This window comes from Macrobrachium nipponense, chromosome 1 (assembly GCF_015104395.2).
Source record: "Macrobrachium nipponense isolate FS-2020 chromosome 1, ASM1510439v2, whole genome shotgun sequence".
NCBI classification, from domain to species: domain Eukaryota; kingdom Metazoa; phylum Arthropoda; class Malacostraca; order Decapoda; family Palaemonidae; genus Macrobrachium; species Macrobrachium nipponense.
Genome location: NC_087200.1, coordinates 170,883,493 through 170,900,450, shown reverse-complemented (window position 1 = coordinate 170,900,450; position 16,958 = coordinate 170,883,493). Strand labels below are relative to the sequence as shown.

At 38.8% G+C, this 16,958-nt stretch overlaps 1 protein-coding gene across 7 annotated transcripts in view; it reads right to left on the bottom strand.

The window, feature by feature from the left end:
- LOC135219822 (baculoviral IAP repeat-containing protein 6-like) overlaps positions 1-16,958 on the bottom strand; it is a gene marked incomplete at its 3' end in the record, with an annotated part of 560,877 nt that overhangs the window by 69,049 nt on the left and 474,870 nt on the right. For all 7 annotated transcript variants that reach the window (XM_064256914.1, XM_064256918.1, XM_064256921.1 and 4 more), the window contains 1 exon segment: positions 12,018-12,154. In XM_064256914.1, coding sequence (XP_064112984.1) covers positions 12,018-12,154 — 137 coding nt within the window.

Below are 16,958 nucleotides of genomic sequence, written 5' to 3'. Positions count from 1 at the left end.
TTCACATAAGTAATTTTTCGTAAGATATGTGTTGTTGCAAAAACTAGCTTATACATAAAAGGCTTTTATAATTTAAGTCATCTTAGATATACATATGTACCCAAACTCATTGTGGGGAAATTTACTACTGTTTCCTCGGATATTGAAATACTTTAGCATCATTCAAACACTTTAATAATATAATGCATAAATACTAGGCTATACATATTTACATCGTATACAAATACTACATACAGTTATGTACACATACTTTTATATACAAAGTTAACATATATATACACATACTTTTAAATACAAAGTTAATCATATGAGTAGTGATCAGACGACAGCTGTGCACTGGACTACGTACGTACTACTTGGAAGATAAAACAAACAAAAATTTTGTTGTTGTTAGTCGCCGGGATAGATTAACATTTTTCCAGAGATTAAAGAGCTGAATTTTGTTTTGAAGGTATGTCAACCGCGTTAATAAATAGGTATCATCTTCTAAGGAAATTTTTTTTTCTCTCTTCTTTTTGCGGAAGAATCTTCAAGCCATTTTGCATTCAAAGTAATGAGAAGGAATCATTCTATTCTTCATGAAATCAGTAAAATACTTACACTAATAATAAAAACTAAAACTACGTACTGTATGCAAAACACATACATCATCGTTAGCTTCGTGTGTGTAAACGTTCATTCTAAGAAATTACAGAGTAGTATAACTAACACCTGATTGGTTGGTTGCTAGCCATGGAGATCTGTTATCCAATGACTGCCCTCTGCTTCTGTTCTATTTATAGACATATGCCATGGATGGCCCTAGGTTTGAACGTTACCATGTTCGTGATTTTCTGACTGCTGACGGCAAAAATTACTCAATAATTTTCATTATATAATTATTCCTTCGTGAAAACAATAATATAATAACGCGGTTGACATACCTTCAAAACAAAATTCAGCTCTTTAATCTCTGGAAAAATGTTAATCTATCCCGGCGACTAACAACAACAAAATTTTTGTTTGTTTTATCTTCCAAGTAGTATGTACGTAGTCCAGTGCACAGCTGTCGTCTGATCACTACTCATATGATTAACTTTGTACAGTATATAAAAGTATGTGTATATAACTGTTAACTTTGTATATAAAAGTATGTGTATATAACTGTATGTAGTATTTGTATACGATGTAAATATGTATAGCCTAGTATTTATGCATTATATTATTAAAGTGTTTGAATGATGCTAAAGTATTTCAATATCCGAGGAAACAGTAGTAAATTTCCCCACAATGAGTTTGGGTGCATATGTATATCTAAGATGACTTAAATTATAAAAGCCTTTTATGTATAAGCTAGCTTTTGCAACAACACATATCTTACGAAAAATTACTTATGTGAAGATGGTTTTAGTAGTACAAATGATAGTTATTGTATCGTTAAAAATATCAAAGTGAACGAAGTCGCAAAGTCGATTCTATGTCATGTTTTTTAACTTTAACGTATAGTGGTATGAAAAACACCAGTGTGTCGTAGCGATGCGTCATCAATATAGTGGTATGAAAATACCACATGGTGTTGTAGCGATACGTAATCACAAAGTACAAATCCTTTTCCCTTTTCCCGGACCATCCTCAGAATTTTACGACTCTTCAACTTCAAGATCGATATGGTGAAAATATATTATATAGTCATACTTATTGTTAAAATTCACAAGTTGAACTGCAAAACATTATTATATTTTGATTGTTATGTACATATATTTTTTTGTGTTTTACGGAATGTTTGTTTTGAAAATAATACCTATTAGTGAACATATGGTATTAATTGTCCCACTATTTTATTATAGGTGATCTTAATTATCTCACATTCATTTAACAGTATTATATTAATATTTATTTAAATAAACTGTAATTAATAAATAACAATAATGAAAAACATAAAGGGAAAAAATGTTTTTGCTGCAGTAGTGGTGTTTGTTTGATTATGCATCTGACCTCACATTTCCGAAATCTGAAATATTCCAAAAACCGAAACATCGGAATGTGTGTGTACTGCACATTTTTTTAAACACGCACACAATGTCTACACATTTACTGATACCCGTTGGTGAAAGACTCAAATTACAGTACGTACGTATTTATTCCTGAGAGAGAGAGAGAGAGAGAGAGAGAGAGAGAGAGAGAGAGAGAGAGAGAGAGAGAATGATTAAGGACTCCAAGGCGTGTTATTTTTACAATTATTTTATTATCTTGGGATTTTTTTTAATCTTGAGATGTTCTATTCAATTCTCGAGATTAATAAGAAAATTACCGTAACTTGACTAGCATCAGCACACATCTGAATGACTCGGCCATTAGCAGGCTAAACCACCAACCTTATGAACTTGCATGATACATGAGATACATGACAAAACACAAAACCACTGTTTATTGGTGAAAATTTGGGGGTCGCAGGATATGGGAGATTGCACGTTATTCGAGTATATCCGGTATGTGATTTTTTTTTAGCCTTTTATGGAACAAAATCTAGCAAGAAATTGCCATTCCCAGTTGGCAACACTGGCCTACTCACGTTTGTCCAAGGTTTGTTTGTTATTGTTATGAAATGTGGTGTGCGGCGCGTTCTTTAAATTGTACCCATATAAACGAGTTAATTATGTGGCATCCAAAAGCCCTGATTCTTTTACTCTTATGGGAAAGACGCCTAAAGGTCAGATGAAGGTTTTTACGTGGAATATACTATTAACGTGTTCTGACGAAGGGAAGAGATGTTTCGCTGCATACTGTTGGTAGCATTATCGTTATTATATTACTGGATTGCACTGCAAAATCGTCACCATCTTTTATCAACATAGATTGTTGGTGAGTACCCATATGATTTACATAATTTTGATAGTTCTCTTACCACTCATCCTCTCTTTCCTTGTAAAAAAAAAGAGGCCCACCATGCGTATGTTGGCTTCTAGCTGTAATCCCTAGGCTAGTAGGCTACATATGTACAGTAGTACATAAACTACATTTATTTTTTAAGGCTAATTTTGTACAATAACTTTAAAACTGTCTTGAATTTAGTTTTAGGTGATAGTTGAAAACATATTTGGTGTTTGAACTAAAGTAGGCAGTTATAAACATTGGAATAGTGGTCTTGGGTGGGTTAACTATTAAAGTAGGCAGTTTTAAGCAATTTTTGAGGGGGGTATCAGGATAACACGGGTATTTACTTATCACGGGGGGTTCTGGGCCCTATCCCCCGTGGATAACGAGGCCCCACTGTACATATAGTCATGGGTCCCAAGAAAGTTGCTGAAGTTCACAGAAAGAAGAGAATGCTTTCTATGGAGACAAAGATGGAGATAATAAAAAAGTATGAAGCTGGCTGGCTTGCGGTTGAGTGTGATCGCTAAGGAATACGGCCGAAATCCGTCGACGATAGGCGCCATCCTTAAGCAGAAGGAAGCCATCAAAGCAGCTACACCTTCCAAGGGCGTGACTATTTTGTCCAACAAGAGGAGCCATGTGCATAATGAAATGGAAAGGCTGCTTCTTGTACGGATCGAGGACAAAGAAATCGATGGCGATACAATAACCGAGACAGCAATCTGCCAGAAGGCCAGCGCTATTTCGGTGATTTGATTGCCCAAGCCGAAGACGACGGCGGAGAGGGGACATCAACAGCCCCAGAATTCAAGGCTTCTCATGGGTGGTTCGAAAAATTCCGTAAACGGACTGGCATCCATTCGGTGGTGAAGAAATTGAAATTACGTAAAGTATAAAAAAGTAAAAAGAAATGTAAAAATAAAAAAAAGACAAAATAAATTTTATTTTAGGTTTTTTGTAAAGTTAAGTGTTACAGTTTTGTTAATGTGTTTTGTAAAGTTTAGTTTGTTTTTCTGACATTTTTTAATGTTTCGTAAAGTTAAGTGTACATTTCTGCCATTTGTCCTCCTCCTCCTCTGCCGCCACTTTCGGAGATAGCCTCACTCGAAAGGTAAGCTTCCACATTTTACGTTACAGTAATAATATTTCTTGTACACTAATATACACTTTATTTACAGGTTTTGCATTTTTATTATTAAGTTACGTATTGAATGGTCCAAATTGTTGTAGTATTTCATTGTTTATAGGTCAATTTACCTTTATTATGAAATTTACTGGGGTGTTTTTGGAGGGCTTGGAACGGATTAGCCATTTTACAAGTAAAATGTGGTCCAAGATACGAAAACCTCATGATACGAAAGGCGCCTCGGGACGGATTAATTTCGTATCTCGAGGTACTGCTGTATAAACAATTATAGATAGTCATTACACAGTAATAAAATCATATTTAGGAACTCCTGTTGAACAGTACGTATTCCTCTTTGTTAGGAGTTTATGGTATTTTTACCCAAACTTGAGAGTCAGGAGCAGATAAAATGCATATGTACTGTGATTACTGGAGAGAGATCACAAGCAGATACCTTATTTCAAGAAACCCAACCAGCCATTTACACTTTGCACTAGCAGCCATCCAAGATCCAAATATAGTTATGTTTAACCCTGGCATAAAGGAAACATTTCTTCTGAGATATCATAAAAGAAAATGTGCTCTAAAATCTTGGGAAGCCTGTTATGAATGGGAAAAATAACAATACTAATTGGGATTAGAAGGGAAGCAACTGGAATGCAACACTCTTCTTCCCGGCTGGTTCCCATTCTCATGTGGGGTTGTCATTTCGGATGAGCTGTTTCCATCTATTTCTATCTTGCGCTTCTGCCTCATCAATTCCCTTCTCATGTAAGTCTCCTCTCACATAGTCCTTCCATCTCTTTCTTGGTCTCCCTCTTTTTCTTCTTCCTTGAACCTCCATCCCCATAGTATGTCTCCAGCGTGGTCTTCATCCCTCCTCAACAGGTGTCCATACCATCTCAGCCTCCCCTCCTGCACCTTCTTTGATACTCCCACCATCTTAGTCAAACCCCTTATGTAGTAATTTCTGATCCTATCCTTGCTTGTCACCCCAGACATCCACCTAAGCATTCTCATTCTGCCCCATCCGTCCTCTTCTCCTCTGTCTTTCTCATGCTTGCTGTTTCCGTACCATACAGCACTGCTGTTCTTACCACACACTGATAGGAAAAAATGAAGAGAAGCAAAGCACAGCCAAGGAGGCAAGAACAGACACAAACACCTCAATGGAGATGCATAGAGTAGATATGCACATGAAAACTCAAAAGGACTGAAGCTGGATACTGTATGAAAGGATGACAGATATGCAACATAATTTGACTGAGGAGAGATCACCCACTTCTAGGTAAAAGGATCATCTTTTACAAAATGGAAGGAGGTTGCCCACTTCAAACCAATGCATAATGCTAAATAAAAACACTTGTTTGTTCATTATACAAACATGTACATAAACCACCATCATACTACTAGTACACAAAAATTGGAATCTGTGACAAGTATTGCTTTTCACACAGACTTTCAGTACAGAAGTTATTCCATTTTCATGTACCTGAACTGTGATCTTGTGCAAAACTATCATATGCAACATATCAAAAGAAACCATAGGCAAAATGTACAACTGGGAAACTCAATAGTTTAATTATTATCTTGTTAAAAAAGAAAATTCCATGTCCTGTACCCAAAACTAAATTTTTATAAAATGTATCCATATGAATTTGTCTCAATACTCAATGTCATCAACTGAGATTTTAAAAAATAAAATAATTACTAAAAGACAGACTTTTGCCTTCCAAAAATACCGAAATTTTATTGACAATGGCAGCTTGCTTTCAGAAATCTGTAAAAATTACACTGGAGGAAAAGCAGCTGAATCAAAACAAGGATACAGTACCTGGTTAATAAAAAAAAATTAGTACACAAAAATCCCAAAACCAAAACCAAGCAGTTATTCAATATCGTGCAACTATCTTTGATTTTCTTCTATAGATTCATTCCCTCCTGGTCAGCGAACCTCAATCCATGCACCAGTGAGCTAAGCATGCATCCAATACACCAGAAATAACTTAATTATATAAATGTAATACCATTGGTCTACAAATTCACACAACTACACCACTATACAATAGTTTAACTTGTTTTTTCTACACTCACAGGTCACAAAAGGACTGTTCTTCAATCAGCTATGAAAAATGGAACACGGTAAAAGTACAGACAGCTTGGGAGACCAGTGTATGAAATGACAAATATCTAATCAATTAGTATTTTTCATAGCTAACAAACATGAGGTCTTAACAATAGGATAATCTTCTTGTGCCAGCTGGAAACCAATTAAAAACAATCAAAAGATCATAAAGCAAGGAATCTGTGACATCTGGCAACTCATGCATATACGAGGTGGAAGCTGGTCAACAACCAGGCACAGAACCTTGTGATGTGCTAGTCTTTCCCCCAACCTAGGAAAAGAGAGGGGCGGCTAGAGGTGGGCAGTAAATGTTAAGACCTCAGGTTTGTTGGCTATGAAAAATACAAACTGATTTAAAACTTTTTAATTTATTCATACACAGAACAAACCTTTGGTCTTAACAATAGTATAGACTTATACTTGGTGGGAGGTACAAGCATCCTAACATGGGTGGGAGTTAACCCATCTGACCACCCTTCCTAGAAGAACGGTTCTAAAGAAGGGGGCCCAAGCCCGTGAGAAGATAGATAATCGGATATCTAAACACTCAGCCGTCTGGGTTGAAACACAATGATATATGGCCAGATTCATTGCATTCCAGGAACACAGAAAAAACTGCCTGTTCAAGCAGCAAAACCATGTAAGCCATAGAGGATTACCACCATTCCTCACTCCCCTTGCTGGAGAGAGGAGCCTTTGCTACTGAATAGCAAATTTGTTTATTGCATAGTCACAATACAAAACCCACTACCACTATGACCACCTTACTCACCTGTATCAGACCAATTCAAGCATATGTTGTGTCTATTCTTTGACCCACCCATAGAAAAGAGAGAGAGAGAGAGAGAGAGAGAGAGAGAGAGAGAGAGAGAGAGAGAGAGAGAGAGAGAGAGAGAGAGAGAGAGAGAGAAGCGGCCATCCAACTCACTTATTCTCTCTTCCACACAATCATCTTAGGTAAGATCCAAACTGTCCCGCCAGGGGCACTGAGTGAATTACGCATGTTGGGCAGCCACCACCGGACCCAAGGAAAAAGTGTCCAAAGACCTGTGGGTAACGTCCTTTAGATAAAAGGAAGTGAAAATGGACTAACATAGCCAAGAACCAGCGCTCAAAATTCTATGCACAAACAAGTTTTTCTTAAATGCCAGGGAAGAACTTATATCTCTGACGTCATGTGCTTTAGCCTGCACAGACTCGGTGACAGAACCATCAAGTGAGGAGTAAGCCTGTTTAATCATTTCAGGTAACCAGAATGAAATCGTATTCTTGGACACCTCCCTTCTAGACCAGCCTGTGCTAACAAAAAGTCTTAGGTGATGAGTCCTTTTCAGATAGCATCGCAGTTTACTGATAGGGCAAAGGAAGAATTCTTGCGGACTGTTGTCCACAAAGTCATTCAGTGAAGGAATGGAAATTAAGCCAAATCTGTCATCATGCACAGAGGGATTCTGGGTCTTAGCTATGAATGCAGGGACAAATTTGGAAGCCACAGACCGCCAACCCCTGGTGTGTTTAACATCATAACTTAGGCCATGCAGATCCCCAACTCTCCCTAAGCCAAAGCCAACAGGAAAACTGCCTTTAAGAGTCAAATCCCTGTCTGATGACTGATGTAAGAGCTCAAATGGACCTTGAGTGAGACTTCTCAGGACTAGAGAAAGATCCCATGCATGAGGTTTGAGTTCCACCTGGAGAACAGGACTGTTCGAAACTCCTGAACAAGGAGACTTCCCAAGGAAAAGTGATATCCACGCCTTTCAGGTGCAATACTAAGCCCAAAGCCACTCTGTAGCCTCTAACAGCTTTAGGAATAGACCTTTCTCATCCTCCAGGAGGATCAGGAAATCCACTATCCATTGAACAGAAGCACTGAGTGGAGAGTAACCCTGTTGGCGACACCAATCACAGTAGACTGCCCATTTCCCCTAGCAAACTGCCGACGAAGATTTCCTGGGATAACTGGACATCTGTACCGCAGCCTTTTGACAAAATCCTCTAACTCAGAGGAGATACCTGATAGTCTCCAGCCATGAAGAGACTCTACCAACATGTGAAACCTTTCCACATGAAGTTGACAAAGGAGCTGTCACCATGGGGGAATTTCTTTTGGAACCTCTGAAAGAGGAGACAGAAGGTCCGGGAACCACTCCGCTTGAGGCCACAGAGGTGCCACCAAGGTCATCCTAAGATTTTGAGAACTCATTACTCTATTCAAAACATGACGGATCAGGCAAAACAAAGGGAAGGCGTACACGTTGAGATTGTCCTAAGGATGCTGTAAGCCATCCTCTGCTGGAGCAAGAGGATCCTGGACCACTGAACAGTAAACCTCCACCTTCCTGCTGAAGCGAGTGGCGAAGAGGTCTAGCATAGGCCTTCCCCAAGCATAAAAAGCCTGTCCGCCACATCCTGATGCAGAGACCACTCCATGAACAGGATTTGGTTCTGACGACTCAGCTTGTTGGCCACCACATTCCTCTTGCATGGAATGTACCTGGTGGAGAGTTCCACCGAGTTGTTGATCACCCACTAATGCAACTCGACTGTCATCAAATGGAACTGGCCCCTATTTGTTCACATAGGCGACCACCATGGTATTGTCTGAAATAAGAATGACAGAACAACCTTTTACCTTCACCCAGAACTCCCACAGACCAAGGAAAGCTGCTTTTAACTCCAAAATCTGACATGAAGCAGCTTCTCCTCTGCACTCCAAATGAGCACCCCAACCATCGATGGAAGTATCTGGAAACAGGAGACAGTCTGAAGAGGTGAACATAGAGGGACTCCCACCATGAGATTGTGGTTGTCCAAACACTAACAAGGCTTTCCTTACCTTCTCTCAGAGGAACTCTCTGCAGAGGGGAATCCACTGCAGACCGAAGGCGAAGACGACCGTGAGGGGCCAGCTTCTCCAGAGAAGAAAAAATCCCCAGAAGGACCTGCCCCTGGTGAGTTGGTTGTTCGAACTGTGACAGGAATAAGTGTGCCACCAACTGGAACATCTCCAACCTCTAGAACTTCTCCAACCACTGGTCTGACAGAAAAACCCCCGACCTTGCTGTATCTATATCCATACCCAAGTAGAGAGCCCTCTGGCTGGGAACCAGATTGGACTTCTCCAGGTTTACTACTGTGCCCAGCTCCCAACAAAGCTGAAGAAGCAACCCCAGTCTTGTAGTAGTTTCTCACTGGAGCTTGCAAGACCAGCCAGTCCCCGAGGTATCTTAACAGGCAAATCCCTTGAGCATGATCCCTGGTTGAGACTAGGGCAAAGACCCTTGTGAAGATCTGAAGGGCCATAGTCAATCCGAAGCAAAGGACCTTGAACTGAGGAGAAGGAACTTCCTGGATGAAGGGTGGATTGAAATCTGAAAGTAAGCATCTTCAAATCTATTGACAGCAAAAAGTCGTTGTCTCTTATCACTGCCAAAACTGTCCGGGTCATCTCCATCCTGAACCTTGTCCTCCTTACAAAGTGACTCAGAGTGGGAAGGTTGCTCACTGGTCTCCAGTCGGCTGTAGCCATTGGAAGCAGGAAAATCCGACCGGAAAACCCAGCCCTTTGTCCAGTATCTTTGACACTTTCTCCCAAAGCGCTAAGTACTTCGGGGAGCCATGAGGTCAGATTGAGAGGGGGTCTGTCCAAGAGAGGGGAAGACAAGTCGAAGGGTAGTAGGTAGTGGGACATCAGCTGAATCACATTACTAGTGGAATAATACTTTCTATGCTGGACGAGAGGAGGAGGAAGAATCTTCGAGGACCTACTAGAGAATAGAGAGCCATCTCGGTCTGAAACCAAAGCATTAATACATTGCAAGATAGACTGAGCATGCCCCGACAAGGGAAGCTCAAACGAAGGCCTGGTATCTTACCTTGGGCCTAGTAAGGCCTCCATACCCATAGGAGTCATAGCACACTGAGTCTGTGTTCTAGACCCAAGATTATTAAACTCATGAATGAGATCAACAACCTCTGAGAAAGTAGATAGACACTACTGGTTCTCTCCCTCCTCTGGCTCCAGCAAAGGAGACCGATGACGTGAAGAAGGCTTGGAAGGATCCTCATACTTCCTTAACATCACTGAAGAGGATTCTCTAGGATGCTGGGCATCATGCCTCCCACTGGGTGGAGTGCAGCTCCTAATTATCGAAGATCCTGAAGCAGAAGGTTCTGAAAAATGACCGCACAAACAAACCTGTACATGGTCTCAACACACCAAGTACGCACTCGTGCAATGAACCATCACGTTCACAGGACGAATCCCATACATGGACGAGTGACGAGTCAAGTACACAGCCACGAGACAACGCATATGCACGGTCGTGAGACGGAACGATGACGAGGTTAACTTCCTGACAGAGACTGATTCCCAAGGTCCAAGTCTTTGGGAGGTGAACAAGAAATCCATGGACCAGAGTAGCCTCACGCTCTCAACCACCAACCGCAACAGTGCAGTGAAGAATCCTTGGAAGACATATGATACATAGTCGGAGTAGGAGCCTTCGACTTCTTACTCGGAGCCTTATCATCTTTACAATGAACTGGAACAGCTACAGGAGATGGAGATGGTTGAGATAAGGGGCTAACACTAACACAATCGCGAAAGCGTACGTTTAAGGGAGACACAGCCATGTAGAGAAACTGGCGAAGCACTCTTATTACTCGCAACACCTCTGTGGTCACAAACATGTATGCATAAGGGAGAGCCACACCTGTGTAAAGAAAACGGCAAACCTCTCCTTTGACTCAACTCTTCCATCATCATGAACACATACATGTAAGGGGGAGCACGGCCGTGTAGAGAAATCGGTAAATCACTATTCCCACCAGCATGTACAAGTATGTGAAAGGGAGAGGCACAGGCATGTAAAGAAGTCAGTGAATTACTCCTCTCACCAACACATACACATACAAACCGCCATGAAATGCAAAAGGCTATCTGGGGGGACCCCGCAGGCCTAGAGATGCCCAAACAGCTGTCATCTTGTTTGATTCAGAATCTGAAATAAAGGAAACAGGAGTAGCCTCCTCCCTGTTGGGAAGGACAATAGGTCCCACAGGAGAGGGGGCTGCAATAAACATAATCTCATCCTATGCAACTCCCGATACTTCCGACGACCAATTAATGGAAGAAAAGGAGGGAGACAGTGGTACAACTAATACAGGAGGGATGCTTCTGGAAGAGGGGGATGCTGAAACGTCCAAACGAGGAGGTGAAAAACCCTCCCAAGAAGGACACTTGACATTCCGGGCAAGGATTAGTAATGGTACAAAAATTAGATCGGCATCTACTGCAAGTCATATGGGGATCTCTAATTCCAACAGCTAAAAACCTGGAGCATGGAAAACCCTGAACGCCTGGACACAAGCGTTGACAAGATTTTGCAGAAATGGAGGGCTCCATGACAACAACAAAGCACATAGTACACAAAAACACACTGAAACAAAAAGTATCACGGGTAAACAAAGCAACTGGCTTGGGAGGAGAGCAAAAGCTACTACTCTACAAGGTGGCCAAAGAAAAACTATAGCGTCCAGAAGTTCTATGCCTGGTCGGTGACCAGCTTTCACCTCACATACGCATGAGTTGCCAGATGCCACAGATTCCTTGCTTTACAATCTTTGATTGTTTTTAACTGGTTTCCAGCTGAAGCAAGAAGAGTATCCTATTACTAAGACTGAGGGTTTGTTCCACGTAGCAGAAAACCATAAAACTGGGGGTCAAGGGACTCTGCACAGAATGAAAGAGTAACCCATTGCTATAATATACAAAGTTAAGAAAAAATGATGTAGAAAGAACTTTCTATTACAAAAAAGATATATAACAAGAATCTTCCATATTACTTACGTAACACAATAGACAACAAAAAAACTGGTGCATGCATAACTTTACAGACAACTTACCTGTTGTCCTGTGTCAGGATACAGAAGAGACATATGTTGGGCGAGGAGGGATAGACCTCCCTGACTAGTAAACACATGAAGAGTAGATGGTAATGGTTCTGTACATAAAAGCAATGCTTCTCGACCAGTTTCCCCCTCTGATAAAAAAAAAAAGAAATATATTATGGTAATTTTTACCACGATATGGTATATATGTACCTATTATTTTATCACTTCATGACTGTCAACTTTGGTATTTTACTGATGCTATAAAAAAAAGCAATAAATTCAAATTAGCTTTCCTTAGTAATGTAAAATAACCTAAATAATTCAAGCACAGGGACTCTGTGGAAAACTTAAAATTATAATTAAAAAAGCATAGGCTTTAAAAATAAAATGTCATCAACTTGATATAAACTCTTTCACAGAATGAAATGTATGGGATAAGAGAAAAATGAGTAACTGAGGTTTACAAAAATAAAAATCTTTCACATAATCAAATGATATGAAAACAAGTAAAAAATTAGCCAGTTTCCTTGTGATAATTGAGTTTTCTGTACAGTGTGTAATCAAGGGCACAAAAAATAGATCCACCTTTCGGTGGTCTCGGTATAATGATTTATGAGCTTTGGCCCACAAAGCTCTCAGCCAGCCATGGTGGCCTGTGTTTTTGCATTGCTAGATGCATACTTATGGCTAACTTTAACCTTTAAATAAAATAAAAACTACAGAGGCTAGAGGGCTGAAATTTGGTATATTAGATGATTAGAGGGTGGATAATCAACATAACAATTTACAGGCTTCTAGCCTGAGGGTGGACAGGAAAAGTGCAGACAGAAAAAGTAAAAAAAAAAAAAAAAAAAAAAAGTGTGGACGGACAGACAAAGCCAGCACAAGAAGTCTCTTTTTGGAAAACTAAAAGGAGTATTTGAGATTAAATAAAAATAGCAGAATATAACATAATGAGATGTTTGCTTACATCTTCGTGCAGTTAGGTGTTATGGCATTCATGATATGTATATACAAAAGAACCATGATTGGCTGACCTCAATAGATTGTCAATAATCACCTGTTTTCCCACCAAGTGGCATAAGAATGTTTGCATTCTTTTAACAATTCTTCCTGACCACAGACTAAGAAGTGGGGAGGCTGGGTGGGTTTCCACTTTAACAGTGGGTAAATATCCAAATATTTCACTTAATCATAAATATCACTATTTGGGATTAAATTAGTGTTACAGTTAGCTGACCACGTTAAATAAGGACGGTGGGTGAGAGCAGCTACTGTAATGTCCACTTTTAAAGATTATAGCTTGATGTGTTAACCTTCCTGGTAAGTACTGTCACCAAACAGTATATCCACAATAGGGTGTAAAGTCTTCACAGCAAGAGTTGTCAGAGGATCCTTACAAGGGAAAAAAACTTTTATCTCTTTTAGAATACTATTGACTTCTGTGCCAGAGTCAAAAGCACATAACCAACAGTCCAAAATTAAGGACTGACTATCTTGAGATAGGACAGTAAGCTAGCTACTGTACATTAATATATACCTTTATCTTCCCAAACTCATCACCAGGATTTAACATCCTAAAGTTAGGTGAGAAAAGAGATGAGAAAGAAGATTCTCTTGTAATTGGTTTGGGAGAAAATCAAACCCACAGTGATGACACGACTATGGGCTTTACAATTCTCATAGAAAATTTTATATCTTGCAAATAAAACAAGGCTAAAACTGAGATTCATGTCCAATGAGCTCCACTGACAACCTTCTCTAGTGAAAAGTTTTTATGGAAATTAAGACATGCTTTCAGCACAGTCATTGTGAGGTATTACTTTCAAACATCAAATGATCAGGATTTGACTCTACAGTTCCTAACTAGATTAAGCAATGTAGAAAAAAATGAGAGCATTCTTAAGCATAAATTCCTCCACATCAAAGATTAAGTCTTTACACATAAACCTTTAAAGTTATAACTGGACATAGCAGAGCTTCCTCATCACTGCCTGCTGAAGCAGTCAAATTGGGCACCATCATACACCTGGGAAGGTCTCTGCTATTATGTTTGGGTAATAAAATTTTTAAGACATGTCCCCTGGAACTAAACCTTACAAGGACTTGAAGTTCACTAATAAACTTTGCCATGGCAAGGGCTAAAGGTAAAAGTTTTTGTTAAAAGGAAGTTTTATCTGAAGGTTCAAACTAAGATAATGGCAATTACCATTATTATTTGGATGAGGACCCTAATCATATGGAACAAGACCATGGGGGCCACTGACTTGAAATTATAGTTTCCACAGGGCATGGTATTCATTAGAAAGAAGTAACAGAAGGTAACGGGAAATGGAGAAAGAAGAGATGAGTCATTAACAAAGAATAAATAAATCAACAAATTAATAGATAAAAATGTAAATAAATTATCCAAATATGATGAGAACTGTATTAGGTAGTAATGGACTGCCTTCACTTGAATTTTTGAAGTTCCAATTGCACATCATCAGGGAGATTGTTAGATTGATTTGTTAGTTCTTACTGGCGTCGCAACGACGAGGTTATTGACGCTGTATCAATAAATGGTTCTTCTTGGCGGGAAAGGGGCACCATAGATCAATTGTGAATGTGAAAGACCTGTTAAAATATATCTTATGAAACATTGACAAACAAGAGACCATCTGTCATAACTGCTACATGAGGAACCGAACCTACCACCATGAACTAAAAGATGTCTGATCCACCTGAAGGGGGTGGGATGGTGTGGAAAATCAGTATGAGATCAGCTAATCAATAGTGGTTTTGTTGTACTACAGTTCAGCCTCATATCCTACCGACTACAACAACCACTAATTTGCTCCATGTCACGACTGAGACTAGGGACAGCTTCAATTCTCATAATCACTGGATCATTGGCATATTGAACAATCTTGTTTTCCAAGATTTTGAAGTTTATGAATATGTACGTGCCTTGTGATTTCCTAAATCGCAACCAGCACTAAATCTATTTGTATCACTTTACACTCATAATCTTCATCAAAATCTTTATCAAGATTCTCTTGCAAATGGCATGTAAAATCTAAAAGAGCATCACAGGTACCTCTTTGTAAATGCATATTGACTATCAGCTAACAATCTCTTATATTTCACAAACAGTAATACTCCAATTATCTGGAACTCGACATTATCCAACACACCTGGACTATGGATTATGGCCCCAAAGATAAATACAGTTCTCCCCAACTTTTACACAGGAATAGGTTCCAGAACCTGCCACAGAAATGCAAAAAAAAAAAAAAAAAAAAAAAAAAAAAAAAAAAAAAAAAAAAAAAAACAAAAAAAAAAAAAAAAAAAAAAAAAAAAAAAAAAAAAAAAAAAAAAAAAAAAAAATCCCTTTAAAAATACTTATAACTGGCTTATAACTGCCAAATACCCATTACTCATTAGACTAAAATGCTTATACCTGTCTATTTTAACATTTCACTGCTTAATTTGATAGTTAAAACAAAAATATACCTTAAATTATCATACAAAACAATTTAATATTTCAAATAAAATTAAGACCCAAACCATCACCTCAAAACACCCAAAGTAACCTCACATTACAGTACTCTCCCACTACTGTTACTAAGTAGGCTATATACACTCAACCTCACATTACAGTACTCTCCCACTACTGTTACTAAGTAGGCTATATACACTCTTAAAATGCCTATAACTGCCTATTTTAACAGTTCATTGCCAAACTTGACGGTTCAATATAAAAAATACAAATCAAAATATCATCCATGAACACCCTGATATTTCATTCATGTTTCAAAACCACGTACCAGTCGAAAACTATTTTTCTTATGTATCCCCTATCATTCATACACGTTTTCTTTAACCTACATAAATTTGCGCATTGTTCTGTGCCTAGTACATTTTATGTATATTCATATTTTCTGGTGTCGTAAAATGATTTTGAAATTATATTTATTGTACAGGTACGTATTTTAGGATTGGGCTATTGTATAGAGCATATCTAAAATACGTGGGTAGTATGTACCTCCAAACAGCAAGCTAAGTTTGTTAACTCATGTTAGTATTTTCATAATTATGTACAAATACATTTAATACAAAATTATTTACTACAGTAAGCAAAAGCAGCATTGTTCCACAAATCCTTTTGGACATATAAGTTGTTTCAATGACCACAGCAGAGAATACACACAACCATTCTAGTCCGCAGGAGCATGACCACAGCCTTGTTTGTACATTGACCTGTAATCAAAGACCATACCTGGCCCATGAACCACAAGAGTTCTACTAGGTCCAATCCCCCACAACTGCCAAGAACCATGACCAACCCCCCCCCCCCCCCCCCCCCCCCCACACACACACACACACACACACACACACACAGAGAGAGAGAGAGAGAGAGAGAAGAGAGAGAGAGAGAGAGAGAGAGAGAGAGATTTCTGTTCATAATTCATGTAATACAGTGGATATGACCTGCTGACATTAAGTTAATAATTGTTTTAATTAAATTAAAACAACTATTCTAGAACATCATTTCACTTCTATTCTTGAAATTATGATGTTTGAATTTGGAGGGCTAATTCAATTTGAATTAGCTGAAACAGGTTCAATCGCTGGCTCTTCTATAGGGACCATTATGTCATAACTAGTCCGTTATTATTTTTATTACCGTATATACTCTTGTAACAAGCGATCTCACATATCATGCGACCCCCAAATTTTCACCCTTAAAAATGATTTTATCACATATCTCATGTATCATGCGAGTTAAAATTATGAGACCAAATAACAGTAGGCTAACCTCTTTTCTTCCTCTTTATCTATTCAATTTTTTTAGTTAGGTTAACCCCTTTTCCTCCATCTCTTTATCTATCCCATCTTCTAGTTAAGTTTAAAAAAGTAAGAGAATACAAAAAGTATCGTTTGCTATAAAAAACCGAATCCGATAACAAC